This window comes from Psammomys obesus, unplaced genomic scaffold, assembly GCF_907164565.1.
Source record: "Psammomys obesus unplaced genomic scaffold, mPsaObe1.curated_primary_1811, whole genome shotgun sequence".
NCBI classification, from domain to species: Eukaryota; Metazoa; Chordata; class Mammalia; order Rodentia; family Muridae; genus Psammomys; species Psammomys obesus.
The window spans coordinates 6,744,260-6,771,995 of NW_026585504.1; the positions used below are offsets into that span (position 1 = coordinate 6,744,260).

Here is a 27,736-nt window from a genome sequence, read left to right on the forward strand (position 1 = left end):
AATAAAAGGGTAGAATGGGAAACCCAAGCAAAAGCTTCACATTGTGGGAGGTCCAGCTGTCAGGAGATCGCCGCCACCTGTACCCTCTGCCATCTGTCCGAGACATGATGAGACTGGGTCCCGAAGGATCGACCTGGAAGACAGTAGACATTGTCAGCGGGTGAGGGTGCAGGGCCAGCACATAAACCAACCTGACCCTGAAGCCCCGTGTGCTGGCTTCTGAACACTGCATGTGGAGTAAGCTAAGAAGCCTCTACCTTGCCATCTGTAAAGACATGCTGTCATTTCTCAGGAAAGGAAACTGATGTGTCCTAGGTCATATGACTAAGGGCAGACTCTGGAAGAGGAAACTTAAAACTCCAGCTACCAATCTGATCACAAAATCCTATACCTTATTCCTACTCCAGCTTCCGGGTACCACAGAGGACCCAACCCAGATAGGTTGCCCCCAATGGACCCTGATGGTCTTAGTTCTACATAGCCTTTTTTTTTCTCCACTCTCATCAATAACTGCTGTCAGAGCCTCACAGCAACCCTTGTAGGAGTTCACTACCCTTCTTTACAGATGGGAAAACGGTGTTCAGCATCTGAGAACCTACACTAAGTTAGCCAACAAGTTTTAAAGAGACCACATTACCTCCAAAGTCAGGTGGACTCAGAGGAAGGTTTCCCAGAACCATTTGATAGGTCCCATTCTGCCCGCAGCATCTACTGGGGTTATAACTAAGTGTTCTGGAGACACAACTGTGTCACAGTAATAAACAGGCTCTGCCAGGTGACTGCATATTCAAGCCCTTTGTTCTTTGGTCTCATAATCTATACCATGTCACAGGCTGTTTTGAGAATTACATAAATTCAGTTGTGCATGGCTTCATGGTATATGAAATTAGAGTATACTTTATGGGACCACCACTGTATACTGTCTGCTATTGTTTGAAACGTCATTATGTGTAATTGTACAACTAATACCTAGAAGAATATGAGCTATGAGCATTGGCTGCTACTTGAGCTTGTTTTGGCGCCAGGCCTTAGGACTAAGACAAGAGGCTGCCCTTCACGGAAACCTAGAACACAAAAGCCTATAGAGATTAGCCTTGGGACAGCCCCATATTTTGAGCCACCTAATCACATAGCTAAGTATAGCTTTGTCTTAGGCAGAGCAGGTCATCTGGGCAGCAATGTTTTAAGGTTTTCAAAGTGCCTAGTTCACCCTAGATGACTGACCCAAACAAGTCCTTCCCTGTATGCTTGTAACCCTTCAGTAGCTTCCTTGCTCCATACATACACCAAGACTATCGTCCTTAGCTTGAGAAGTGCACCCTGGTTCCAGCTCAGTGTACACCCTCTCCACTGAGCTGTGGTCAGTACAGTCAGATAACACTGGCTCCATGGGTTTTGAGCAGGAGCCCTAGCTCACTCACAAAGAGACACCAGAGTGGGCCTGTCATGTCTCTTCCTCTACAAGCCTTCTTTCCCTTTTGGACTTTGAGTGGAATGAATATCAAGTATAGGACTGAAATAGTCAATGTGCCCATTTTTCCTTTGCCAGTAACTCCAGCTAGACTCCGAATATATCTTCAGCCATTCAGCCATCAGAAGCAGTTGTAGGTGCCGTGGAAAAGGCATCCTCCACTGATGGTGGAGTGTAAGCAGCCTCAGTGAAGCAGCTGGTAAAAAGCTGCCAGAACTTCAGGTGTGTTGAGGGCTAGAGCCTGGGAGTTCCACTCCTGAAGACCTATCTTCACTGCTAACTCTAACTATGGAAAAGAGTTCAAGAATAAAGATGTTCAATTATGAGGCAATAGCTCCAAAGTCCAAAAATAAGGGACTAAATGAGCTATCAGCTCACTGCTATACAGAGGAATGAGAGATGGGTGACATCTGTGCATCAGCAGAAAGTAGATTAATTACATTAATGCACCAAGTAGAATACAGAAGTTACAAAGCTGCACGGTAGGAAGCAGGAACACAGTTTGTCTCCACAGCTCACAATGGCGGCTAAAGTCCTTGCAAAGGTAATAAGGTGGTAAAAACTTGTGGTCTTAGGATGGATGAGGCCTTTGGGATGTCATTAGGATTACATAAGTCAAGACAGCCAGCAAGCAGCAAGGAGTGCCATCCTCTGGTGTGGACCTCTGACTTGGGACTAAAACCAAGAAACCCCTTTGTCCTTATTTTTAATAAACTATTACTAAAATAAACAACCACCAAAAAAAGACTTGTATATAAAGGCCAGAATGCACTGAAATTAACCAGGCCCAACATCCATACATAAAAGCATGTTCTCTGGAAAGAGGTTGGCTATAGAGTAAGGGAAGGATTCCCCCCGCCCCCGCGAAAAAAAAGGGGAAAAAGAATATATAGTTAATAGACAGATGGGGTGTGTGTAAGACTGGAATGGGAGGATTAACCTGAAAGGGAAAGAAAAGGTGGAAGAAGTAAATACAGGGAGGGACAACTAACGCTAAAGGACCATTGGAGGGGGTCACATGAAAACCTATTACTGTAAAGCTTTTTAACATATACAAACATATGAAAGACATCTAAATGGAGCCAATTAGTGAAACTGACAATGCCAACTAGACCTTTTCTCCACTAAGTAAAAGGTCCAGTGCCAGGAACGGGTTACACCTAATTGAGTTGTTGCCCAAAGGGGGCCCATGGAAATCCCAACAACCCAGGGTACTGCCAAGGATATTAGTTGCCTTCTACAACTGATAAGGCCTTATTGCTGAAAAATAACACGTATCTCCTTGAACATAGAGAAATCAAGCCTTGCCTAATTAGAGCCTTCACCCCTATGAACAAGTTTTCATAATACTGGAAAGTACTCTGCACACTACAAGAGCAGAAAGGGAAGCAAAAACCCAGCTACAAATCCTGTGGCCTACCTGCAGAATACGCTGGTGCAATAGTGGAACAAACACGGGAATAACCACTGTCTGAATGGATTTAAGGTCTACTCCATGAGATGGAACCTGTGTCTAACACTGCTCAGGTAGCCAAGAGCTTGAGACTAGATAGGCAGGCTGTGAGCCTAGAGGAAACCCAAATACTATTGTTCTTCTAAAGACAGCAATAAAATGTCTCCTAACAACTTTCTGCTATGCCCATAGATCTGTGTCTTGCTCAGCCATCATTAGAGATGGCTTTTTCCTGCAAAAAAGGGGTCCAATAAAAAGACCCACAACTGGACAATGCACCTCATTCTCTGTGGAAAAAGAGGAAAGACTGTAAGAGCCAGAAGAGATGGGTTAATACCAAGGGAACAAAGCCTTAGACACAAAAGGACTGAAGCACATATGAATTCAGAGATGTTAGCATGACAGATCCAAGCTAGACAGGGTCCCAACACTGAGGGGGAAAACCAGCTTCCATCTATAACCAAGAAGCTATCTTCAATTGACAATGGCTTATCCAAGGGAGTCTGAGCATATAAACTACACTAAAGGACATCCCGCTCCTACTACCCAGCAGCAGGTGGCAAACACAAAACAAACTCAACAGTATTTCTGGAGATTTTTTTTGTTAACCTTACTGGTCTTTTGCTTTCAAATTATCATTTCTGATTTTATATTTTTATGAGTTTTGAGTTTGAGTGTCTCTGTATGTATTTCTCCTGTTTGGGGTTTTGATTTGTTTTGTTTAATTAAATACTGGCTTATTTGTTTGGCTTTGTGGGGTTTTTGTTTTGGTTGGTTGGGTTTTCCCCCTGAGACAGGATTTCTCTGTGTAGTCCTGGAGTGACTTTACAGACCAGGCTGGGGTTGAACTCAGATCTGCCTGCCTCTGTGTCCCTTTGTGCTGGGATTACAGGTATTCGCCTGACTTTGTTTTTTGTTTTGTGTTGTTTTGTGCTTGTTTTGTTTTGTTTTATTTGCCTGTTTGCTTTCTAAAGAAGGAAAGAAAGGAGTTTGGTAGTGGGGGAAGTGGAGAGACTGAGAAAAGGAAAACCATGTTGAAAATATTTTTCCCATGTAGTACATTTTGAACTAAAAAATAAAAAACAAAATCAGCATGCACCAAAATTAACTAGACCCGAGAGCATGCAGTCTAGAAGTAACTCAGATCTGAGGCCTACTCTTTCACAGGAAGCTTCTGCTCCCCTACTAAGAAGAATAATTAAGACGATTCCCCCAAAATCCACTTGGAGACTTCTCCCAAGTTTTCAACTTGGGAAAAAACTCGTATACTCCCTGGTGACTTGGCTGCTACCCCAGCCAAGCTTTTGCCTGTTGCTTTCTGCCTGTGTTTTCAGAAGATTAGTAGGTGAAACAGAAGACAGACAGATAAACCTTCCCCAGGGAGCCCACAACACAGTACACCCACAGGAAGAGAGAGAGGCACCTCAACAAGGACAATAAGGACCATCTGGTTTGGAGCTGAAGCAGCCAGCCCTTAATGCCTGTTAGACAACAAACAGTGCAGGTCTCAGCCTTGGTAGGTCCTTGCTTATCACCTTCCATCCTAGCAGGTGGCTCCTCTGGTGACCAGGGCATATAGCATGAGGTGGTTCCTAGCATCAGCCAGGGTCTTGTTGCTGTCAGTGGGACCTCTAACCCCCCGAGCCCACCCGAAAATCAAAACCACATCTGCTAAGCGTAATGAAGAACGGTAACCATGTATAGTGGATTTCAGTTTGTAATTGCATCCCACAAATAGTGTCAGATAAGCTTGATGACTTTTTCCCAAGGAAAGGCCCAGAGAGAAGGAGCAACTGGCTCACATCACCAAGTGAGAACAGAGGTCTAGCAATGAACCAGAACTTGCCCAGCTTTCCCACTAGGACCTTTACTGTGTGCTTCAAAGCTGGTAGAGCCACTGGTCCTGACAGCTTACATTAGATAGGGCCTTGCGAAAGAAGGTGATGTGTCAGGCTTTTTATTAATCCTTACCTTTGTTATTTCAGATCTTGGACTAAGTTCCCCCAGTACAACCTAATTTCTCTGTAACATCTTTTGAGCAACTTTATAGGTAATGCAGTGAGGTAAACATTCAACTCTCCTCCAAAGCTTTTCAATCACAATTTACATTTTCCAGAAACTCTCTGAGGTGGGAGATAGTATCACCCTGGCCCTAAAGAGGAGGAAACTGAAGCTCAGAGGAGAGCAGAGTCCACAATCGATGATACCAAGGTCAGTCACTTTCCAAAGCCTCTGCTTTTATCATGTAACTTTGTAGTGTATACTTCATTCTTTGAGACACACAGCTAAGTGCTATGGCTTAAAACAGCTAATCCTTTTATGTATATAGAGAGCTCAGCAAGGAACTAGTGGAAGGCCTAGCTTAGGCACCTGCTATATGCCCAGAGTACAAGAGGTGGAAATATGTGTTAGCCACCAGGAACTCAAGCAATTCCTCCACAGCCCACCAGGCGTTTGTTCTATTCAATGAGTTGGGGAGAAACAAACTGCTCCTACTAAAGCCATTAGCATGTTAGAGCACAGACACCAGAAGGAGCAGAGGTGAGCAAGTGATGGGAAAATATGGCCAGAGACTTAACAGTGTCTCAGCCTCCTGCCCCTCCCCATTCTTAACCTACAGGCACAGAATAAAGGATGTCCTTTATTCTAAAAGTACAGCTTCTCTCCCCCTGTGTCTACGTGCCATTTCTTTAAACAACTGTTGATAGTAAGTAGAAACAATTTGAGAAACTAGCCCCTACACTTTATTAATAAATTGTATTATCTTCTGAAACATGTTTAAAAGCATGGCACGTTAAATACAGCTTTCTCTTTCCCAAACTCCATGAAGGAAAGGCATGCTTTACAGGAGATGTCTGAAGGTCCGCAGCCAGGCTGCTTACTCTACTACTACCTAATATTCACAGCACAGTCTGGACCCCAGTAAGCTGCCAGCAGCAGCCCATCCTCTTGTTCACTTCCTCACGACTTAGCTGATATGGTGCAATGCCATGTATTAATGGTCATCTGGACTCTTAAGGTAATAGAGCGGCCTGCCTAGAACTTTTTTGTTTTATTTAAACACGACTTCTTTCTGTAGCCCAGACTGGCCTAGAACTCAGACTGGTCTTCAAGTCAAGGCACTCCTCCGACTTTAGCCTCCTTGAGTGTTAGGAATACAGGTATGAGTTTGACTTGCTTGGAATTCATGAGTCAAAGATTAATTCAGGAACTATCTTGTACCTTCCACATGAGGTGAGACAATAAATGATGGTGAGCTCCACTCAGAGGATATAAATCTTTGCCATAATGGTTCCAGAGACAATTCTCCTGCCTCAGCCTCTTAAATGTTAGGATTACAGGTATATACTACCATGTCCAGCTTCAATCAAAATTTATAACCAGGTCTCTAATCAGCCTTCTCTTAATGGAAGAGCCTCCTTTCTGCTTTAGGCTTTAGCTACCTACCACTGTTCCGCGTCCTTCCCAATCTTTGTTATCTAGCCCTCCAGATCCCCTTTCTACACCTTCTCCCAGAAAGCAGGTCCAAAGAACAGTTTTTCTAAGGACTCTGCCCTGCGGGGAGCCAGCAGGCCTGACAGTCAGCCTCTACTATCCACACTGTGCGCCTCAATCTCATTCCTCAGACCACAATCTGCTGATTCTCTTACAGCTATCAGATTATCAAGCAGAGCTGGGTGCTACGATGAGCTCACCTGCTGAGCGACTGAAAGAAACTGCCAAATCAGTATACATGGCAACATACACTAATTTACAAACTTCTCAGATTCAACAAGACAACATTTTAAGGAAAAAAATATTATAAAAACCCTCACCTTTGCCTAAGTTCCTACCTCATTGTCAAGTACTTACACACTCACCCCGAGCATCTGAGCAGCCAGTGGATCCAGGGACGTTCATGCACACATATCAAGATTGGGATACTTTTCCACATTATGACATCTGGCAAGGGTCAGAGCTGAGACTGCGCCCAACCCTGCCGCTGCACTGTTTGGGCACCAAGCTATATACATTCCTTGTCTCTGTTAGCATCGGAGGTGGATAGGAGAAATGAAGCATATGGAGACCGTGGGTTTTTCTGACATTCAGATAGTCTACTAGTATAGTAGATAGTATAAAGAGGCTACTGGCTCCACCTTTTCCTCCCTAGTTCGAAGTGAAAACCTCCCTCAAAGGGAAAGCAGATTCCATACTCTGTCCATGTGGAGAGAGCTCCTGAAACCCAGGTGTGGCAAACCTGAGAGGGGGCTGGCTTCAGACTATGTCCCTAGAGTCTAAGTCAGGCAGAACACATGGCTCATGTCAAGAGCAGAATTAGAATCTGGCAATTATCTATCTGTATGATGGAAAATAAATGAAGAGTATTTTTTTTTTTTAATGGCTTTACTCTGCTGAGCTGACAAGCAGCTCAGGGGTAGTAATAGGAGTTCTGTTCTGGTAGTGCTAGAAGGACTCTACATCCCACACACTTACTTTGTTCAGAGGGACCTGGCCTCACAGCTTCTGGGAAAGGCAAAATACCACCTGGGTACAGACTCCTAGGTGGAGTCTAAGTCATAAGCAACAGAAAAAAATCTACATCTCTACATTGTGACAAGAGTAGAGATGAGAGGCCTGGCTTCCACTGCCATAGCTATTTCCTCTAGAGACTTCATTTTTTTTCACCAAGTGCTCAATGACAACAAAGGAGTTTTAACCCAAGGCTCTTCTAATCTCAGAAATATATCTTGAGTTCTAGAATTCCTGAAAGGCCTTAAACTCTCACAGTGTAAGTCATATGCAGTTTTCCTGTAGACTATCTTTCAGATTCTGAGAAGTATCCAGGATACAATGAATAATGAAAGGCGGGGAGCCTGATTTATGCAGGCAAAAACGAACCAGAGGCAGCCCATAAAAGCCAAAGTGGAACTCTGGCCATGGCTTTGCAGGTAGGCATAGGTAAACAATACAATCTGTGTGGCTGAGATGCTGAAGAATCAGGTCAGTGAGAAAGGGTGAGACCAAGCTCACCTCAATATACCAGACTTTTCCTTTTCCCTGAAGTCATCAAGCAGAACTTGTGAGTCTTCTTTTAATAGGCATACCACCACTAAGCCACGGGCTCTGTGGCCCACTGTCTAAAGCTCTATCCACAGCCACCTTATTCCCTCAGAAACATTTTTTAAGCACAGCTGCCAGGCCCAGTGGACATCAGGCAAGACTTGGTGAGAGAAAGGACATGAGCAGAATTTAAAGCCAGCATAGCATGCTGCTGAAAACACAGCAGCTTTTCAGATTCAACTATATCAGAAAGCTCCATAGGAACAGTGTGTGAGGCAATGGCAACAGCATGAGCAGGACATTCTTATGCAGGGACACTTACTTGGTCATAATATGGCAGTGATCACACTGACTATATTACTGACTTAATAGTCATCCTGACTGAGATCTGGGGCCCGTTGAGAACTCTGTTCTGGCTTTTAAGAAGATAATAGGTCTTGGGGCTGGGGCTGCTGTTTTTTGCTTAGCACTTTAGCCAAAACAAATCCTAGATTCAAGAGAAAATTTTCTTTCTAGAAACAGCTCTGATAAAATTGGCAGTTACATAGGTAAAGAGCATAACAAATACCCTTCCTCAAGCTTATTTGTGGGGCTGAAATAAATAAATAAATAAAACTGCTAAATGCCTCAGCTGTTCCCCACAGAACCAGGTTCAACTGTAGCTGCTATGATTAGCAGAGAAAGGGCTCCAGGGAAAAGGCAGGGATCCTGGGATTTCCCCCAAAGGACACTTTCCCACCAGGAAGAAGCCACCTAAGGCCTTGTTACTAAAGGAGAGAGGTCACTTTTCCATGTGGTGACAGAACAATTTGTGGTTATAAAAGGAAGGACTCAAGGCCAGAATGGCCTGGACATAAAGACCATCTGGTCTTCTGGATACAGCTTGAAGCCAAGAGGCCAAGGGAAACTCCTGGGGGCCCTCATTAAGGAGTCTGTGGCTTTCTTAGGGGAAGAGTGCTCCACACATCATTACGAAAGAGATAAAGTCAAGCTCATGGTTAGCCTATAAAGGTTTGGCAAAATACCACGATGGGGGTGAAACGTGGCACTGCCACTACTGAATTCTTTGCTTGCTGAACTACAATGGAGACAGTACTGTAGGCTGCATTTTACTCAGGTAAAACAGCCCAGGAGAGAGATGAGGTACTCAAAGCAGGTGGACTGTGGTTTAAGTGAAGATTCCACAAGTCTCTAAATGTCACTACTGTGGAAACACAGGGCTTCCAGGTGCCTGTCTGGTTGTCTTTCCCTCTGAAAGGGACCTGTGTACTTTCATGCCCTCTAGAGAGGTATCCTGCCAGGTGTGGTACTGCAGCTACTTCCCAGGTCTGACACACGCTCCCTAAGATGCTAGAGGCATGGTTCCACCCACTCTTCAGCCCCACCTTATATGCAAGAGGAAGTTCCTCCTCCTTAGGCTGATATCAAAGCCCCTGGCAGCTCAGAGATATCTGACCTTTGTATGAGCCAATCCAGGGCTAAGCTCTTTGCATACATTCCTGGTACTCTGCCAGTGCTCATGGAGTTCTGTGCAGGATGCCACTTGCCTTTCCCCAAGTGCACTTAGACATGTGAGTCCCGAATGTTCCTGCCACTTCAACAAAAGACAGACTCTTTCTCTCTGAGCTGCTACTGGCCTTAAAACAGCTTAGGATTGCTCTGGGGTTGCCTGCATGGCCTCTCTTTGGGAGCTCAATGGTGGAGAGCTTGGGCTGGAACTCTATTTGTCATTCACAGGGCAAATCACTTCCTCTCTGGAGTAGAAGTGAGAACAGGGACAAGGGCAGCCACACCAAAGACATAAGGATGTAACAAGATAAACAGGAGAGTACTTAGTCTGGCAAGCTCAGCAAACTGAGGCAGCAGCAGGAGTTCCCTTTCACAACCCACTTATGGTTCCCCCATAATAAAGGAGCCAGCTTGTGGCAGGCCTCCTTCTCTGCAAAGGCAAATAAATGCAGGGCTGTGGTATGCATATATTCATTATGTGCAAAGAAAGAGAGGACCTAGGTGTTCTTGGGTTCCACTGCCAAGACCTGGCCCTCTGTAGCACTGTCTTTCAAACCAAGGTGTGAAAGCATACTGAAGTGAGCAAAGAAGCCTCTCCTACACCTGGAGGACAAGGTAAGGCTACAGAGCACCCCTAAGCTTTTGATAACTGTACTTAAGAGCCCTAAAGACAGCTAAGGAGGACTGCAACAATGGCTTGAAGTTCTCCATCTGATCAGAATCACCATCTAGTTACAGGAAACTCCTTGCTTATGGCTGTCTTAAGGTCTTTACACTTGAAGAACTGGAATCACCTTCCAAAGCAGCTTCTTTTCTCAAAAGGTCAATGGTCAACCAAAGATTCCCATTCAGTCTGCCTGCAGCAAAGACAGCTCTATGAACAGGTGGGCAAATTGATTCTTTATTTTCTGTAATAATGGGATGGAGTTGGCTGCTCTCCAAAGGCTTTTTATACAACACTAGAATGAACCTAGACACTGACATGGTCTGGGGAGGGAGGAGGACCTCTGGACTATGTCAGTGGTGACAGCTGTACTTCACTTTGGGTACTTGGCTTAAACCCCAGAACAAGTTTTATAAAAAGGTAAAAAGTCACACTGTTGGTTTGTCTGGGGTGTGGTATTTTTCATACCCATTTCTGCTGCCGAATGCAAAGGGAGAGTTCCTTCCAAACATTCAACAGATCCAAACAGACAATCTGGTTACTAACAACAAATGAGCCTTCGCTTGTGGCTTCTAGTTTTCTTTGTCTGGTACAAGGGGCTGGTCCTGCTGGCAGTGTCTGTGCAATCTGCCAAAATCTCAGAACAGCACACTCCTACTCCACGTCTGAAATTTGTCCTAGACTAAAGCTTTCTAGAAGGGCATGTCTTAGGCATGTTCAATAAAAAGTAGTAAAGAAAAAGGGGAGGGGTGCTAAGGATACCCCTTTCCTGGAGGATGAATGTAGATACAGAATCAACCAGCTGCCTCACATCTTGGTAATTTTATTCACTGGGCAAAATGATAAATACTAAAACCCAAAATGATACAGCCAATCTGTTTCCCCCATCACTGCTCTCGTACCATGACTCTAACATCAGGGGGAAAAAAAATCCAGCCATCACTCACAAGATGCCTTCCCCAGCTTCAAATCAAGATTAGTTTTGTAGGTGGAAAGCAAGCATTTCTATCTTCCTTACTATGCCTTACGGGGTGCCTGGTGGCTCTAATAGAGCCTTCCAAGTCCCTAGACATCATTTTCTTTAACAAAGAAACAAAATACAGAATTCTTTTTGACCTGTTTATGTTGCAGGCTGTGTTACAGCTTTCCCCTGGTAGCTCTTACAGAAAGTGAAATTCCTTTAAAGTTGGGAAATTCACTGCAGTGTTTTATAGTATTGATTTATTTTAAACTTGGTTGGCATTTTTAAGACTTGCCATGCCTCTGAGCCCTAGAAATGCTGAAAGAAATCTCCATTTCCTCTGATCTTGTAATATTATGAGATATTAGCTGAAATGAAGAAGGGTTGGCAACATGTCTGTTCTTCACTACCTTGTCAAGATAAAATCTTGGGACTCTCCCCAGGCCCGAATCCCTGCATCAGCACTTAGGAACTTCACCCTTCCCTTCTCAGCAGCCTTAGTCCTGAACAAAGCCTCAAGTGATCTCACATCTCATATGATAAGATATTCTCAAATTCCCTCAAGAACCAGTCCTAAATACCCCTTTACAAAGGCTTCCCTACTATTCACTGAGCCATCACCTATACCTAAACTGCAAGTTCTCAGGAAACAACAATGAATTCTAAACAATCAATGTCACCAATGAGCTACTGCTTGCCTGACTTGGCCCCAGAATTTTTCAACACAGGGTTGCAGGCGGCCCCACCCATCAAAGCAAGACAAGAATGATGGCAGCCTCAGCTTTAGTCAGGATTTGAGAGAGTTGGGAGATCTTTCCTTGAGAATTATAGCAACCCTGCTGTTCTGCTTTGGGTCCTCATCTACTTGAAAGTTCTGGCTGATTCTTGGGAATAGGCATCTGCCAGGATGTCATAGCAGTTTCTCTTCTTTCGAGGCAGTGCTGCACTGCTTGAATAAGAACACTCCTTGGTTATATGGGTGTCTCTATCTTAGCCTGCCTCCCCTGCCAATGTCAGAGTAACTCAAAAGGAATCTATCTGTACATAGGTGGTCCTGCTATGGTGTGCACAGCTAAGAGCGGCTGCAGCTGTGGAGGACACCCACAGGAACTGTGCCTGGAGGGCCTTAAGTGTAGTGCTTTCTGGAAGAGAACCCACTCACTACCTGCTTCAAAGCAGGAACTCACCCAAGTGTGACTTTCAAGAAACTACCGAAGAAGACAGAATGGAAGGATGAAACTGCCAACCATATATCTTGTGTCAAATTCTGATTCTTAGTGAACCACTGCTCTCTCATGTACATAATGAGGGCAAATAGCGTGACTGGATAGATGATGTAGAACAGTAAGTACATAACAACTTATTCCCTGAATTAGTTAATTCAGGCCCCTCACAGGAGGCTTCTTTGATATCATAAAGCTATTACTTTGGTCAGTAGAAGTGTCTTCATGTCCCTGGGGCCCCAAGAGACGCAGGATGAAAGAAAGCCAAACCTTCCAGGCAGCTTTGCTGGTAGCTAGATGATTATAAGAGTCCCTCAGATTTGCCCAAGGGATAAGATCTCTGCTGGGTGGAGTCAAGGATGCTAAGAGTCTATGAACAGTGTCTGAGCCTTGATACCAACAGGCCCTGGGAAGGCCTGTTCCTTCTATATAATTGCATATCTATCTAGACTGCAGGAACAGAGGGGTCCTATGGGTGGGTACACAAACCAAATCGGACAGCTCAGCTTTCCTCCTGTCTGAGAGCAGGACACATCAAAAGGTGGCAACAGGATCCCCCAGGAAGCTGCCTGAACCTGACATCAGCTCTCCTCAGCTACAGAGGAAAATCCAAACTAACTAGAAAGACCTGGCCCCAAGGGACATTATGTGTGCACTGGAACCTAAGCCAAAGTCACAGTCAAAAGCAAAGCTTTTATTTCCTGGGACAAGAGAGACAAATATGGCGCCTTCCCCCCAAAGTTCTCACTTGGCACAGTTCTATGAAGAGCTGGTGAGACAAAAGACACAGCCCTGATTCTAGATAGTCCCCTATATAGATAGGGACTCAAAAGAGATTAAGACAGAAAAAGACTCACAAGTTCTAAGTCTGCCTGAACCTAAAAAAACAAAAATAAAAAACAAAAAAAAAAACAACAAAACCCTGTTAACAATGGATCCCCCATAGCCAAGTGATCATTCTACTTAAAAAAAAAAAAAAAAAAAAAAAAAAAAAAAAAAAAAAAAGTCACATTCTTATTTCTTGTGGGTGTAACAATCTACTTCAGGCCAGAGAACGGCAAGTCCCTCCCCGTCCCCACACAGAGGGGGTGTGGACTGTGGCCAAGTCGATGCTCCATACACTAGGTTAAACTCAACTTCTGGGACAGAGACCAAAGGCCCTGGCCCTGTAGCCACCACAGCTTTCCTTGAGGCTTTCCTAGACCAGGACACTAAATCTCATAGAAGAAACTATAGGTCTCCCACAGGAAACCTACTAAGTTCTCTAGCTCCTGCCTGCACTTAGGAATACTTGACAGCCAAAGTTAGGCTGTCCACACTAATTATTCATTGAATTCAATTATAAAGATATCTGAAGACAAGTTAAAATCTAAACTCTACACCTTAATATCTTTATAAACTTCAACAATAACAAAAATCACACCTAATTCTTTGATGGTAGGCAACTGGCAAGAGCTCCCATTTTCTATGACCCCACTTCTCCACAGACACCTCAGCTCACATCAATGTCTTATTTCCTTCAAGAAGGCTTTAGCTGCGCATTCCAAGAGCTTGGCTTCAAACGGCCCTAGTAACAGAAATGTGTGTACTGGACCACAGGCTTGATTATTAATACAGAGGCCTCCATATCACTGCCTCCCTGGTAAAGTGTGGGCTATGGCACAGAAACATCGGTTTGGCTGGTTTCCTGCTTGGGATAAAGCTTATGAGTGATTCATTAGAAATGGCTCTTTTCTAAAAGTGACAGAGAAAGACAGGCCACATTGAGCAATTGTTAAAAACAGATACACCGTTCTAGAACAATCAACAGGACAAGACGGCCTTATTTTAAAGGCAAACCACCAATGTTCTTACAGAAGCAAAGCTACTAAGCATAGCATGCTTCCATCTCAGCCTAAGTACACACCTAAAATCTACTGCTTCATCAAAACAATCTGTTTGGGGCACTTTCACAATACTTATAAAATATATACAGTTAGGTCCATTTTGTGGGTAATAAAACCAAAGCTCAGAGTGGTGAAATAACCAGCCTGGTTATCACATAGCCAATAAACCACAGACAGAAGACTCAATCCCTACACTGTAGTTGTACTCTCCATGGGAATTCTACCTTTCCAGCCCAAAGTGTATTACCCCTTTTCATTGTTGCAACAGCAACCACCACCACTACCCTGTCTGCACTCACCTAAGTGTCATTCACTGAGTTTCTCATGCTGCTATTGGGCCAGGCACATTTACCATTCCCAGACACAAGTCTAACAACGTTACCTGGAGACCAGGGTATTCAAGTTCTAGCCCTTCATTTGGGACCATTCTCAAATAAATCCATTTCTGTGCAAAATTCTAACTACCACATACTTTTCATATTCTCTTAACAGTAAAACTCCTCAGAAAGAGCCATCTGCATTACTGCTTCTCTATCTGCTTATGTAGTTTGGGAATTTATGAGGCTATAGTTTTCATAGTGATAACAGGACATTATTTGCTTTTTCCACTTTCATTCTCCCTTAGTATACATAATGGAGTTTTCCAGAAGTTACATGATACATTGTCTGTATCATATTATAATGCAGAAGCCAATGAGACTATTTAAGAAGTGAGAGTTAAAAAGATTTGCAAAAACATTGCTAGTCATCTTTAATTTAAAAAATTTTTCTTAATATAATTACTTATGACAATAACTGGTATATTGTTACTAATTCATTCATCCAAAGAGAATGTTTAAAAAAAAAAATGTTTCTTGGGGGCTGCAGATAGAACTCAGTAGTTAAGGGGCTTGTTGCTCTTTGCGGACTGGAGTTTGGGTTCTGGCACCCACATCAGGCAGCTCACAACCACCTGTAATTCCAGCCTCAAGGGACCATCACTCTCTTCTGTCTTACACAGAGCTAAATAAGCCACCTGACTTCTTGTTTTCTGTTCGTGCACACATCCTCCTCTGCTAGCTCACTTTCATTTTCCAGATCAGTACACTACTCATTATCACGAGACAGTTCTTCCAAAAAAAAACTTAGGATGCATTCTCTCAACTATTAGCATGTGCTCAGAGGTGGGCACTGTCAGGGGACCCACCCTGATCTTGTCCCTGTAAAAGACCCTAACTACATACAACACTTAGCCTTTCTAAACAGAAGGTCCGCATTCACAGTCAGCTTTCACAATGAAATATAAACTCTAACAGTGAAAAGTTTTGGTTTTGCCTACTAATGTATCATTTATGCCTAAAACAGTATCTAACAAAATGTTTCCCAATAAAAATACTGAATAAATGTAATTAGTTTGGCACTGAGGGGGAAACTAGGTCAAAGGCCCTTTCCAACTTGAGCTTCTGACCCTCTAGCTAAGCACATACAGCTCATCTGACAACAGAACCGAAGCCTGGGGCTCCAGTCACACAGCTGGGGCCCGTCCTGCGATTCAAAGTGCTCAGCTAGGACAGCACAAAACAAGCCAGTCAAGTTGGCACCACAAGCACAGCATTGATTAGTTGTTGGAACCACAAAATGAAATGACCCAAGAACTTAGGACATGTACCCCAAATCAAGTCCCTAACTATTCCCACTGCTCTCAAGGGAACTTAATTCTTTTAGGTAAAGTTACACTTCTCTTTAGCTACAATTTTGCCCTGTAAACCAGCACAAAACTCATGTGCCGATCCACAGATGCCTGGCTCCCAACTGGGACAATCCCATCATCCTAACCTAAATTCAGGCCCTTTTCCTGACGACAACCTTTCTCTTTATGTCTTTCAAACATGCAAAGGCTAGAATGGAAATTGAAAGCTTTTGTCAGAAATACAGTTAGAGCACTGGCAGCCAACTCTACAGAACAAGACAGATGCACGCTGCTCAGCTCGGTACAACTCATTTTCTGCAGAGGTTTGGAGGAAGAGAAGCCAGGCCCTGTGCTGGATGGTCCTATGAAACCAGCACTTTCCCACAACCACTTCGCCTTAAGACAGAAGGAAAATAAATACAGTTTATTTCTACCATGTCATCCTGATAATCCAGGAAATAGGGGACAGGTGAATTCAAGTAAGATATACCTGCCCTTGATATAATTGGACGAGATAAGTCACAGTATGTTTTGTAAAAATACCTATCATATATGGTGGTCAATTTCTAGTTTCCTTTGTCCACATCTCAGACTCTAGTCTAGTCTGTTTTGGACAGAAAAAAAACAAATCTCTTGATACCCTCCATTCTTTATCTTAGCCGGTCCCTGTCTTCTTCCATCTCTATATTATCTATATTCCACACTAAGCCAAACTGGTCTATTCTCTCCAAGTCCCAATTTTCTCCAGCACAAGGTCTTATGTGGACAGAACTGGACACATGAACAGCAAAAACACAGTTGGAATAAGGTTCCTTCTCTAAAAACTGTGCTCCTTTCAGCACCATTTTACAGGGAGAATGTATTACTTGATAATAAGAAAAGGGGTTTCTAAAGAACTTGGGAAAAGACTTCTCTCTACTTTTCATTCTGTACTCAAATAATTTGAGTACTATCTCCATTACCAAGATTTGGGGGCCAATCTGTATCAACAAGATTTACTTCTTCCTGGCCCTGCATTTTCTCTACAACTCCAGAGGTCAGCCCAGCACAGACACAGAGCCAGCCCAGGGAGTGTGTATGCACAAGAACAGAAAAGCACTCACCTAGTTTAAAAACACCCAAGACGTTCAGCCCTGGAGTTTAAGCAGCACATGTGACCTGGTCCATTCGGGTTTCAAGTTCAAAAGCATCAGGTCGGTCCTGTGGGTTAGCAGCTAACATGTCTTTCAAGAGCTGCTTGACCCCCTCAGACATGGAAGTCCTACGTTTCTGGGGGATATGCAACTCCATCTTTGGGTTTTCTAGCAGCGCCTCACCAACAGGGACGATCTCAGTCCCCTGTTTAATGTAGGTCCCCAGGAGCTCCTTCTTGGTTTCAGAGTCAATAAAAGTAATTCTTTCTATCATTGCCCAGATGATAATGCCCAGGGCAAAGATGTCCGCCTTGGCTGTATAGTGTCCCTCCCAGACTTCAGGCGCCATGTAGAAGTCTGAACCACAAGCTGAGGACAGCCAGTATTTATTCACATTCACATTTTTGTTATCTTGATTGCCCTCTTTGCCTCGAGGTGCCAGCCCTGCACAGACCTTGCTCAGTCCAAAGTCTGCCACCTTGAGGATGGGGGTGCCAGACCGCTCTGTGATGAGGATGTTGTCTGGCTTTAGGTCCCTGTGCACGATGTGGTTTTTGTGCAGGAAGGCAATGGCGCTTGTAAGCTGTAGCATGAAGCTTTTGTTGGTGGCTGGGTCTGGTCTCCGGGACAGGACATACTGATTGAGGTCTCCACCTTCACAGTACTCCATGACAAACCAGAGATAGCAGGGCTCCTCAGCATAGCCCAGGATCCTTTCTCCTAAACCAAAGGACAGGAAAGAGCTTGAGTGGACATTCAGATCACTACAGTAAAGAAAGAAGACGGTAACAAATAACTGTGCCAAGAGGATCTACACAAATGGCACCAAGCAAGTTTTATGCCCACAGTCCACTTCTACCCATACAGAACAGGTCAAGGTATGGCAGCGGCATTAGGGCCTAGTGTCAAGCACCTGGGATTTGAATTTAAGAGTCTCTGTTTACTGCCACCTATTTGGCTTTGAGGCCATTTTGTTTATATTTTCAAACCAGTGTTTGAAAAAATATCACTTCTTTGTAGGGCTGATGGACATATGAGAATAAAAAGCAAACAAAAAGCTTGTGTAAAGTGTGTGCTGTTTCTGCTATTACCATTTAGATATCAGCCCAGCTTCTATGACTGCTAGCCCAGACCAGGCATTCTTGCTCTTTCCTGATGAGCGTAAGCAATTAACACAAACAAAATGGCATTACAATTTTATTTCAGAAGTACACTCCAATCCATCCATCCATGTCTTCTGCTAGTTCACCATATGCCTAGTCCAAGCTAGGTCTGTATCATGCCCCTGGCTCTACAGAGGTGATCATAAGTGGGTGGAATACTGGCAGTAAGGTCAACTTCCATCAAAGATCGGCACACACATGCAAGAACTCCGGGCAGAGATGAAAAAGATAATGGCACACAGGGACAGGTGGACCAGAAAGGTATAAATGAATGGGAGATGGGATTAAGAAAATGTAGCCTGACGGGACAGTGAAATCTGAAGCAGATGAGTAAGGCAATCTCAGGTTATGTGGATTCAAAACCAGGAAAGCTGGTGACTGGCACTGCCATGCCAATCCCAATATTCTTCATAAAGCAACTGATGGAATACTGAGCCCTTAGGTGGAAGTTATTGGACAACAAATGTCCTATAAGCTAAGTCCAAGTAGGCAGATGTCTTACTTTGACAATAGACTGAAACTGTGTGTGCCGGCACATGCCTTTAATCCTAGTACTTTGGAGGCAGAGGCAAGTGGCTCTCTAGGAGTTTGAGGCCAGCCTGGTCTACATAGCAAGTTCCAGGACAGCCAAGGACTACATAGTCGAGACCCTATCTCAAAAACAAATGGAAGGAAGGAAGGAAGGAAGGAAGGAAGGAAGGAAGGAAGGAAGGAAGGAAGGAAGGAAGGAAGGAAGGAAGGAAATAACACAGACAGACCATACATTGACTGATCATCTGTTAAATGAGTCAAGGCCTGAAAACAGGTGCCTTGGCTCAGAGTGTACACCGTCCCAACAGACAAGGCTAACACTTCCTCAGCTTCTGGAAGGGGGCTCTTATTCCTGGAGACTGGAGATTTGCTACAGTATCATACTACAGTGATTCATAAGCCAGATGAGTCTCTGCTTCCCCAGTGGCCCTTAAATCACTAAGATACAGTCTACTAAAGCCAGAGAGGTAAGAAGGGACATGACAAAAGTTTTTGGTTTTAACCACAATCTGACAGACCTCACTTCCCTTGTAATTGTACAATTTATTTGCTTATATTACTCCCAATCAAAGTAAAATGAATTGAACCAGTTCAGGGCATTTGGTCTTTTTAAAACTCAAGTGTTACTGTTCCCCCGCTTCCTGCTCTATAATCCTTTTTGGTCACTAGCAAGCAAGCAGAGGCTATCTAAATAACTGAAAAATGAAGCCACAATCAGAAGCCCAAACCCATCTAAATGGTAAAAGAAGCAGAAAAGGGACAGCAAGAAATGTTCCCTGACAGTACAGCCAGAGAGGAAAGCCATCAAATTCCTTTCTGCAAAGACCATATCAAAGAGCAATGAAACTTCTAATAGATATGGACAGGAAAATTATTATTTTATACACAAAGCTGGTAACTATGGTAACTAAGGGAAATAAAGGAACACAAGTTGGCCAAAGAAACTGTAACACAGATCTAAGTTTTAAGAATCCAGGGAAAGAAAAAAGTTAGGTTAAAAGTGCCCTAAGCTAGTCTGTTGGTGGGACAGAGCCTGAAGACCCTAGAGGAGCCCTGTGACAGAAATGTTTGACAGAAGCAGCATTCTCATAACCCATGCAACATCACTGAGCAAACAGGTGGAAAAACGTAGAATTCCTTGGCAGGGCAGTCAAGGTCTGGGTTTTCTTCAGAGCACGCATGCTTTCATGTTGGAGTCCCAACTGCCCACCTAGGACACAGAGGAGACACTAAGACTGACTCCAGCCTTTCCCTCCTACCTACCTGGGCTCCTGCCAACTCATGACCAAGACCAAGAGAGGAGACACAGACAATGTCTGTGATGTCTATGGAGAAGCAAGCCAAAGTCAAGAAACCAGGACAAACAGACCAGGAAATAGTCTGAGTGAGCAACCCCCAGCCCCACCCTCTGGTCTAATGGATTATTTTTAGCTCTTTGGCACAAATGGAAGGAGACCAGAACCTTGGAAAAACCCCTGACCTCTGAGTTTCAGAAGTCTTACCCATCAAATCTGAGGATTTAACAGTACCTGACACCAGTCAGAGAACTATGTCACAGGAATAGAACATATTTTGCAGAGCAGAAGATACTTTTGGAGAATTATCTACTGACCATAACTAACATCCTCATCACCACTCAAACCCAGGTCCTTCAAAATCAACTGGGCAGCAAGGTGCAGCTGCGGAACCCCAAAGAGGGCATCAGATTCCCGTCTCCCGGAGTAGGAGTTGGGAAGCAAACTAAGGTCCTCTGGAAGAGCAAGAAATCCTCTTCTTAACCATTGTATTCTATTTTATTTTTTTGGTTTTTGAGACAGTCTTGATGTGTCTCCAGCCTAGAATTACAGGTGTGCCACCACACTTAAGTTTGGAAATCACTGATTTCAATAATCCCAGTGCAATACAGGCCAAAGAATATTTAACTTGTTTAGGCAAAAGATACAATTTAGAACAACAACAACAAAAAAAGGGTACATTGTTCCATCTACATCACATTCCTTGAGCTATGACAGCCGAAGCCTACATTTTTCCCAGGACCAGGAGAGGTTAACTTGTGCAAGGGCATGTCTGGGAGACATTAGATGAACAAATCCCACTGCAGGCCGAGGAGCGGGAAGACAGATGAGCAGCTAAGAAGTTGTTAGGAGGGGCTGAAACTGAGAATGAGGATGGTCAAGAGAGGAAGCCAGAAAGAGGCACGGTAAAAGATTTGATGGTTTACATGGGAATTTAGTAACTAATCTCCTGTGATAATCAAAGAATCCAAAGCATTCTCTGTCCCTGCTCCGAACTGTAATCCTGTTAATCCTGATAATTCTGCCCCATTTTCAGGTGAGAAGACTGAGGCTCAAAAGATTAACTATTTGTCTTTCATCTTGAAACTAACTGGGGGCACTTTTGACTCAGAACTCCTCATTCACAGCTTTATTGTTTCATGGTGCTAGCAGCAATTTCACACTTGGATATTATTATTTTTTTATACAAACTCCTTATATGCAGGCTTTTGTATACACCAAATAATTTAACCTTCATTAAGTCCATTGTGCTAGATTATCCAAGACAGAAAATACAAGTTCCTTTCTATGGTACAGAATTTGATTGACTTAAATGTGCTTTGTGAGACCTACTGATCAGGTCAACTAAGTAAGCATCCAGAATTTGAGTCACTAGGGAGGATTCCTACCTAGCCCTAAGGATAGGGCTGAAGGGTAAATTCAAGGTGAACTGATACTCTACTAGGGAAGCTAAGGTCTCCCTGAGAGTATACACTATAAAAAGCCTCACCCAATGCAATCCCAATTAACCAATGTTCTCAATTAAGACAGGGTGGCTTCTATCTCCTGGGGCTAGTTCCTAAAATCCCTACATATAGAAGGAAAATACTGAGTAGCAAGAAAAAGGTTTGTACAATTGCCACCAAGGCATCTAAGAACAGGTCAGAAAGCAGGTACAGTGGCTTTGGCTGCGGAGATCCATAGATGGTACCAACAGAAAGAGCAGTGCCGGAAGCATTGATAAAACAATGTAACAGACAGCAGCAACTAGTATGGATGATTCATTAGTATTAAATGCCACTAGTAAAAATACAACTGCACAATTTTACAAGCAAAACAAACCACAATTCTAGACCTGAAGCCCACATTTTCAAGCACACCCAAAAGACAAATCACAATCAAGGTCTCTACTTGAATCCTAACTAGATTACCTGTTTAGCTATTTCACACTTCAAGTTTTGGATACCTCACCTGAAAAAGACACTCATAGTATCCATTTCAAAAGATGGTCATGAAGGCTGAATGGGCTATGATATAAAGCTTTTACACACCTGAAACAAATCAGCAAGGTTTTATTTGTTTCTGGTATTTATGTACTTACTTACTTGGGTCTCACACTGGCTTAGGACTTACTCTGTAGTCCTGGCTGACCTTGAATTCAAAGCAATCATCCTGTCTCACCCTTAAAGTGCTAGGATTACAGATGTGAGCCACCACAATTGGCTTCATCCAGTAAATTTCAGTAAAATTGGGGATAAAGCCTTTGGACCCTAACTCCGTTGTTCTATTGTACCCCAGGAATTTTGAAGGCCCCAATGCCCCTTTTACCTATGTCAAGACAGCCAAATATCACCCAACTCTGCCTAGCTAGCTAATCTCTAAATTCCAAGGCCTAAGCCATATTAGTAGGGAATTCAGTTGCTTTATGGAAGCCTGGGCAAAGGATGACTACCTTGCCCAGAGCCCCTTCCGTTTCCTTAGGCATTAGTAGCCAGAAGAGTTGACAGTAGTTAATTCACTTCCAGACTCAGATTCCCCTACACAAGGTCTTGTGTCAGCCGCTACTGAGACTCTCAACAAGAACCTGTTCCTAAGATGCCACCACCTGTGAGCATAATCACTTTGGTGCACACATCTTGTGAAGCAAAGCCTGCAAAGCCTCTTGCTCATCAACCTGGCTCACAGAAGCACTGGTAGGGAGGAAGGACGGCTGCCCAAATGTCCAGGTCAAACCCATCTTGGGCTACCAAAAGCATGCTTATCAAATAACAAGCTAAATTTCTAGTTTTCTAAATTCTAAATTTCTAGTTTCATGAGAGTCCAGAATTCCTATGTTTGAGGTACGCTGGGGTCAGTCTTTACTCAGACGATTTTGACTAGGGCAACAAATTTCTGAGTGTGAAAAGGAGTGAGGCTTGCTTGCTTTTTTTCTAAGTGACAATGACCTTAAACTTTGTTTTAGGTACATTTAGGACAGGTGTGTTTTTTTTTAAGGAAAAAAAAAAAAAAAGATGATAAAAGCAACTGTTTTTAATTCCCCTTTTCCTTAAAGGACCTCAAAGTTGAAGGCACCTGTCCTGAATCAATTAGATTTATAGGACTGGTAATATGTTTTTTAAAGCCTTAGAGCTAGTCAGTCAGTGTTGTGCCAAGAGTTGTCCATTATTTCAATTTGGGCAAGTCCTGTCCTCCTTTCAGAGCTCCTATTTCTTTAGGAAACAAGGCTAAGGGCTAGGGACAGAACCCTGTTGGAAGAGTTTGCCTAGCATACTCTGAGCCCTAAGCTTAATCCTCAACAGCACATGAACTGTGCTGTGAGTATGATAGTGCTTTCCTTTAGCCCCGGTACTCAAAGCAGAGGATCCTTAGTTCAAAGCCATCTTTGGCAACCTAGTAAGCTCAAGGCCAGCCTGAGGCTCATGAGACCCTATCCCTGATAGTATGCCTCCCACAGAAGGTCTGACCACACTGTATTTCCAAGCAGGGCTTGTTTGGTCCATGCTCAGAAAAGAATTTAAACCACAGAAACCAATGGAGTGGGATATAACTAAGAACATAGTTTTTCTTTCTTTTTTGAAATTTATTTTGGATACTTATTTATACATCACGTTATTTCTGTAAACTATAAAATTTCTTTTTGTGTATTCACTAGAAGCTGAGGAATGGGAGAGACTAACTATTCTCTTGCCCTAATACTCTGCCACTTAAGGCCTGGGCACTGTTTGAGATCACCCTTTCTGCTAACTCTTCATTCTCCTCTTAACTCTCTCTACAACCCTCTGGTTAATGAACTAACCTGTCACACTGTGACAGTGACCCTGATCACTATATAAGCCTTCAAATTTTCCAAATAACCATAAAGGCTAAAGAAGTGTTTTGTTTTCATCCCCCCCGCCCCAATACTACCAAAGGCATGCAGTAAATCACCCTAAATTACAAGAAACATGGCAGAGAGCTTTCAGGTTTAAGAAAAGCTATCCCTGGATATCTCTCGAATTCCTTTCAGCTCTGATATCACTGGACAACAAGAGCATGCTAAAAACCCAGGGCCACAGGACAGATCAAGAGCAATGTATCTTGGATATTAGAGTCAAGAAAACTTAACCTGGAAAAGTCTGAATCTTTGTTTTCCAGACAACTGGCTATGAACTATTTTACTTGCTAAATTGGCATATGGCATTATAAGTTTAGCTGTCATTTTCATAAGTAGAGGCAATACATAGTAAGACTCCAAATTAAAACAGACAATATTAAATATGTGGCCAAAATGGAAAAAAAAAAATTCTCTAGTTTTAGCTTACAATGGGAGGATGAAAAAAAACTAGTGTTGCTTTCAACCTACTATTCCTACCACACAGGAAATGTGTTCCATAGTCAAAGTTTGGGAAACTTCAATAAGAACACAAATCTCTAAGAGGATGAAGATGAAATTCAGAAAGTAGTCTGACCTTAATGGGGCAGTGGATTCCTTATAGATATATTGACATTGTCAGCATGCACCACAACCTTGTGACAGAGATGGCCAATCTTAGAGAAAAGCTCATTCCCCGGGGGGTTTTCAACTTGTCCCGTGTCATCCATCAATTCAGAACAAGCCAGGACTGCATGTAAGCCTCAAACTCCAGGGTGATAAACACTTGCCATGTTGCCACTGTTTACTGTAAAATTCTTTTAAAATGCTATGTGAAGAAAGTTTTAAAGCATTTGTATACCAAGAGAATTAGCAAGGTCTGTTAAATGAAGTTCAAGCTTCAAGCTGGCAGAATCAACGACCTGAGCTTAGAAGGTACTGTTTGGCAATGCAAATTCATTCAGCCCAATGCAGTATTAAAACATGGGCATATAAACATTCATTAAGGATGTTTCATCCGAATGCATGCCATCAAGAAATTAGTGTATTAAAAAACTAAGAAAGTGATGAGAATGAAAGCAAAGTAGAGGACTCTACCTAAGAAAGAAAACGCATCCACCGTCCTGGAAATGATGGCCTTTTCCGAATGGCCCCACCACACCATCCAAACCATCTTTAAATCGCTTCAAGACTCTGCAAGGAATTCTCCTAGCATCTTACAGTAAAATCTGACAAATGAGATGCTCCAACAAGATTTTAGAAAATCGAGCCCTAAGTCCCACCCTTTCTTCTAAGCTCACCCTCAGGTAGGAAAAGCAGGGTTACACCTGTGAAGATCTTTGCCTACAAAAAAGTCTGGGTTCAAGGACACGGGAACTTGAAGCAAGGAGTCCATCTCTTTCAAGCTGATTAACCTTAATCAAGTTGTACTTGTTCCCTCTAAGGCTTAGTTTCTCTATTTATAGAATGGAGACAGAATTTACTTTTGGATCTATTATCCAAAATTGTTTTGGTGCTCAGATTACAGTTGGGATTAGATTAGCTGTTCTTCCCCAGGACTCCCCTGCCCCAGCAAGTCTCCTCCACCTTACTACCTCTCTCCTCCAGTAAGTAGTTCACCCAGTAATGCCATCATTTTGGCCTCGAGGAGTTTTTTTTGTTTTTTTCTGTAAAACTTCTCAGCCAGCCCTAGAGGTTATGAAAACGACTGAGATTGTAAAATAACAGGAAAAGATGTAACATATTTTGTTATGTGACATCTCTTGGCCCACCAGTGGGGGTTATTACTGTGTGTGAGTTATTAACCTGCATGCCTCTGGGACCAAGCTGAAAACCAACTGAATGATTGTCTGCCCTCGGGTAAAGGGGTGGGGTTCTCAGAAGAAACCTCACACTTGGAGGCTGGGGAATGGACTGGAAAGACATCAGGAAAATAGAAAGCAGGAAAGGAGACCACATGGGTGGGTCTGCTAATTTTTTCCTCAATGTCATGAAAAGAAAAAGAGGCCTAAGGGGGCTCTGCAGCTCTGCCAACAACTTTGAATCCCACCAGGCCTGCTCATCCATCTTTAAAATGCTGGGTAATCGAGGCTCACACCTACTGAGTACTTACAAGCTTAGCACTTAGTGAGCTTGTTGTGGAATGCCAGCTAGCTGTTTAGGGAACAGACTGATTTTGCAGCATTCAGAAAAGAGAGGTGGTGTCAAGGCTGGGACAAGGGCCTTAGGGAGCCAGAGTTATTAGGGCTGAGTGGTTCTGAGAACAAGAGGGTCCAGGAGAGGGCAGGACTGCCTGCTGTACTCTACCTTTGAGCGAGGTCTCCACCAGGCGCAGGTACAGTTGTGAGTTCTTGTTGCCGTGACTCATGCGCTGGGCTAACCCGTTGCGCTGCAGGACGCACTCCTCAAACTGCACGATATTCTGGTGCCGCCGCTTGAGGCTGGTCAGGGCCCAGAATTCTGCTAGGGCCAACTCCACGTTTTCGGGAGCGTCGCAGCGGATCTTCTTGACGGCCACCCTGGCCCCACTGCGCCCAGCTACAGCCTCATAAACCACGCCGTAGCTGCCGCGCCCGATCTCCGCCAACAGGCTGTAGCGCGGGCGCGCAAGGCCAACAACGCCACCGCCATCCGGCCGCCGCCGGGCCAAGAAGGCCTCGCCCGGGGCCTCGGCTACAGCCGGATCCATGGCCTGGGCCGCCGGCCTCAGCTTCTCGCAGAACACCCGGGGCACTGGGCTTCGCCTTTTCCGCTCTGGGCTTTTTGTCCCTCTGCGGGCTCCGTTCTCTTTCCCCGTTTCCATGGCTGCGGGGGGCGGGGGGAGCAGCAACGGCGCCGCCCGGGGCCCCCCGGCCTCATCCCTCCGTCTAGCCCGGAGATGCGGAGGAGCGGTACCTTGGATTACGATCTGGGGGCGAAAGGATCGGTTAAAACCACTAGGCCGAGAGGGGCAGACAAGGGGCTCCGAGGGTCCAAGCGCCCCGCCTCCGCCGCCCGTCGCGGCCCCTTTAAGAAGGAGCCGCCGCCTCGCACTGAACGGGGGAAGGGCAAGGAAAGCGGGAAAGACGGAACCACCGGGAAGTACGGAGGGAGGACCGGAAACCCAAGCCCAAACCGTCCCCTCTCTCCGCCGGCTTCTCCGTCAGGAGTGGGGAGAAGGAAACGGCGGGGGCCCCGCCATCCACGGCGGGCGTGTGCCCCGGGCCGCCCGAACTTCCCCGGGCTCGGCCTCCTCCCAACAGCCCTCTCCGGGTAAACAGCCCTGTCGCTGCCCTCGGCCGCGCCGCCGGTCGGCCCGAGCCCCGGGGACGGCGGGTGGAGGGAGAGAGAGCGGCTGCGAGCTCGGCTCCGGCCCTCCCCCGTCCGCTCGCTCCTACCTGGCCGGCGCTGTTCCTCTTCCGGGCGGACCGGTTCCCCCCCGGAGCCCGCGCCGGGCGCCGGTCGGTTCCCGGGCGGGGCGGTCTGCGCAGCCGAGCGGGGCGCGCGGCCGGCGCTCCCGGGGTGACAGCGGCGGCCCCGGGGGAAGCCTGGGCTGCCGGGCTCCCGCGGCCGTCCTCGAGTTCGCGCCAGCTGAGCACTTTACGTAACCTCTTTATGTAAGCTGCACCTCCCGCCGCTGCCCTGGTCAGCGGGGACTCCTGGTGGCCCATCCCCCAGGAGGCCAGCCGAGGGCCGCGCCGCCTCCGAGCCGCCGAGGTCGGCCCGGCAGCCGCCACCGCCCGGAGCCAATCACCGGCGAGGACACCCAACCAACAAAAAGAGCGCGCCAAAATGCCGCGGCTGGCACCCAGGGCCCTGCCGAGCCGTCTGCGCTCCGCCGGCGCCTCTCCGGACCCGTCCTTCATCCCCGCTCCACGCCCGCAGCCGTCACTTTATGCTGATTGGGTGGAAGGCGTAGGTTTAATTGAT

At 44.9% G+C, this 27,736-nt stretch overlaps 1 protein-coding gene across 1 annotated transcript; it reads right to left on the minus strand.

Annotated features, from left to right (window-relative positions):
- Positions 1 to 56: 56 nt before the first annotated feature.
- Stk35 (serine/threonine kinase 35) lies at positions 57 to 27,634 on the minus strand. The gene is made up of 4 exons (XM_055613518.1): positions 27,205 to 27,634; positions 26,135 to 26,735; positions 16,980 to 17,729; positions 57 to 133 (listed from the first exon to the last, which is right to left on the minus strand). The coding sequence occupies exons 1-3, from the start codon at positions 27,475 to 27,477 to the stop codon at positions 17,017 to 17,019; spliced, it is 1,587 nt and encodes a 528-aa protein (XP_055469493.1). The 5' UTR covers positions 27,478 to 27,634; the 3' UTR covers positions 57 to 133; positions 16,980 to 17,016.
- Between the last annotated feature and the right edge of the window lie 102 nt (positions 27,635 to 27,736).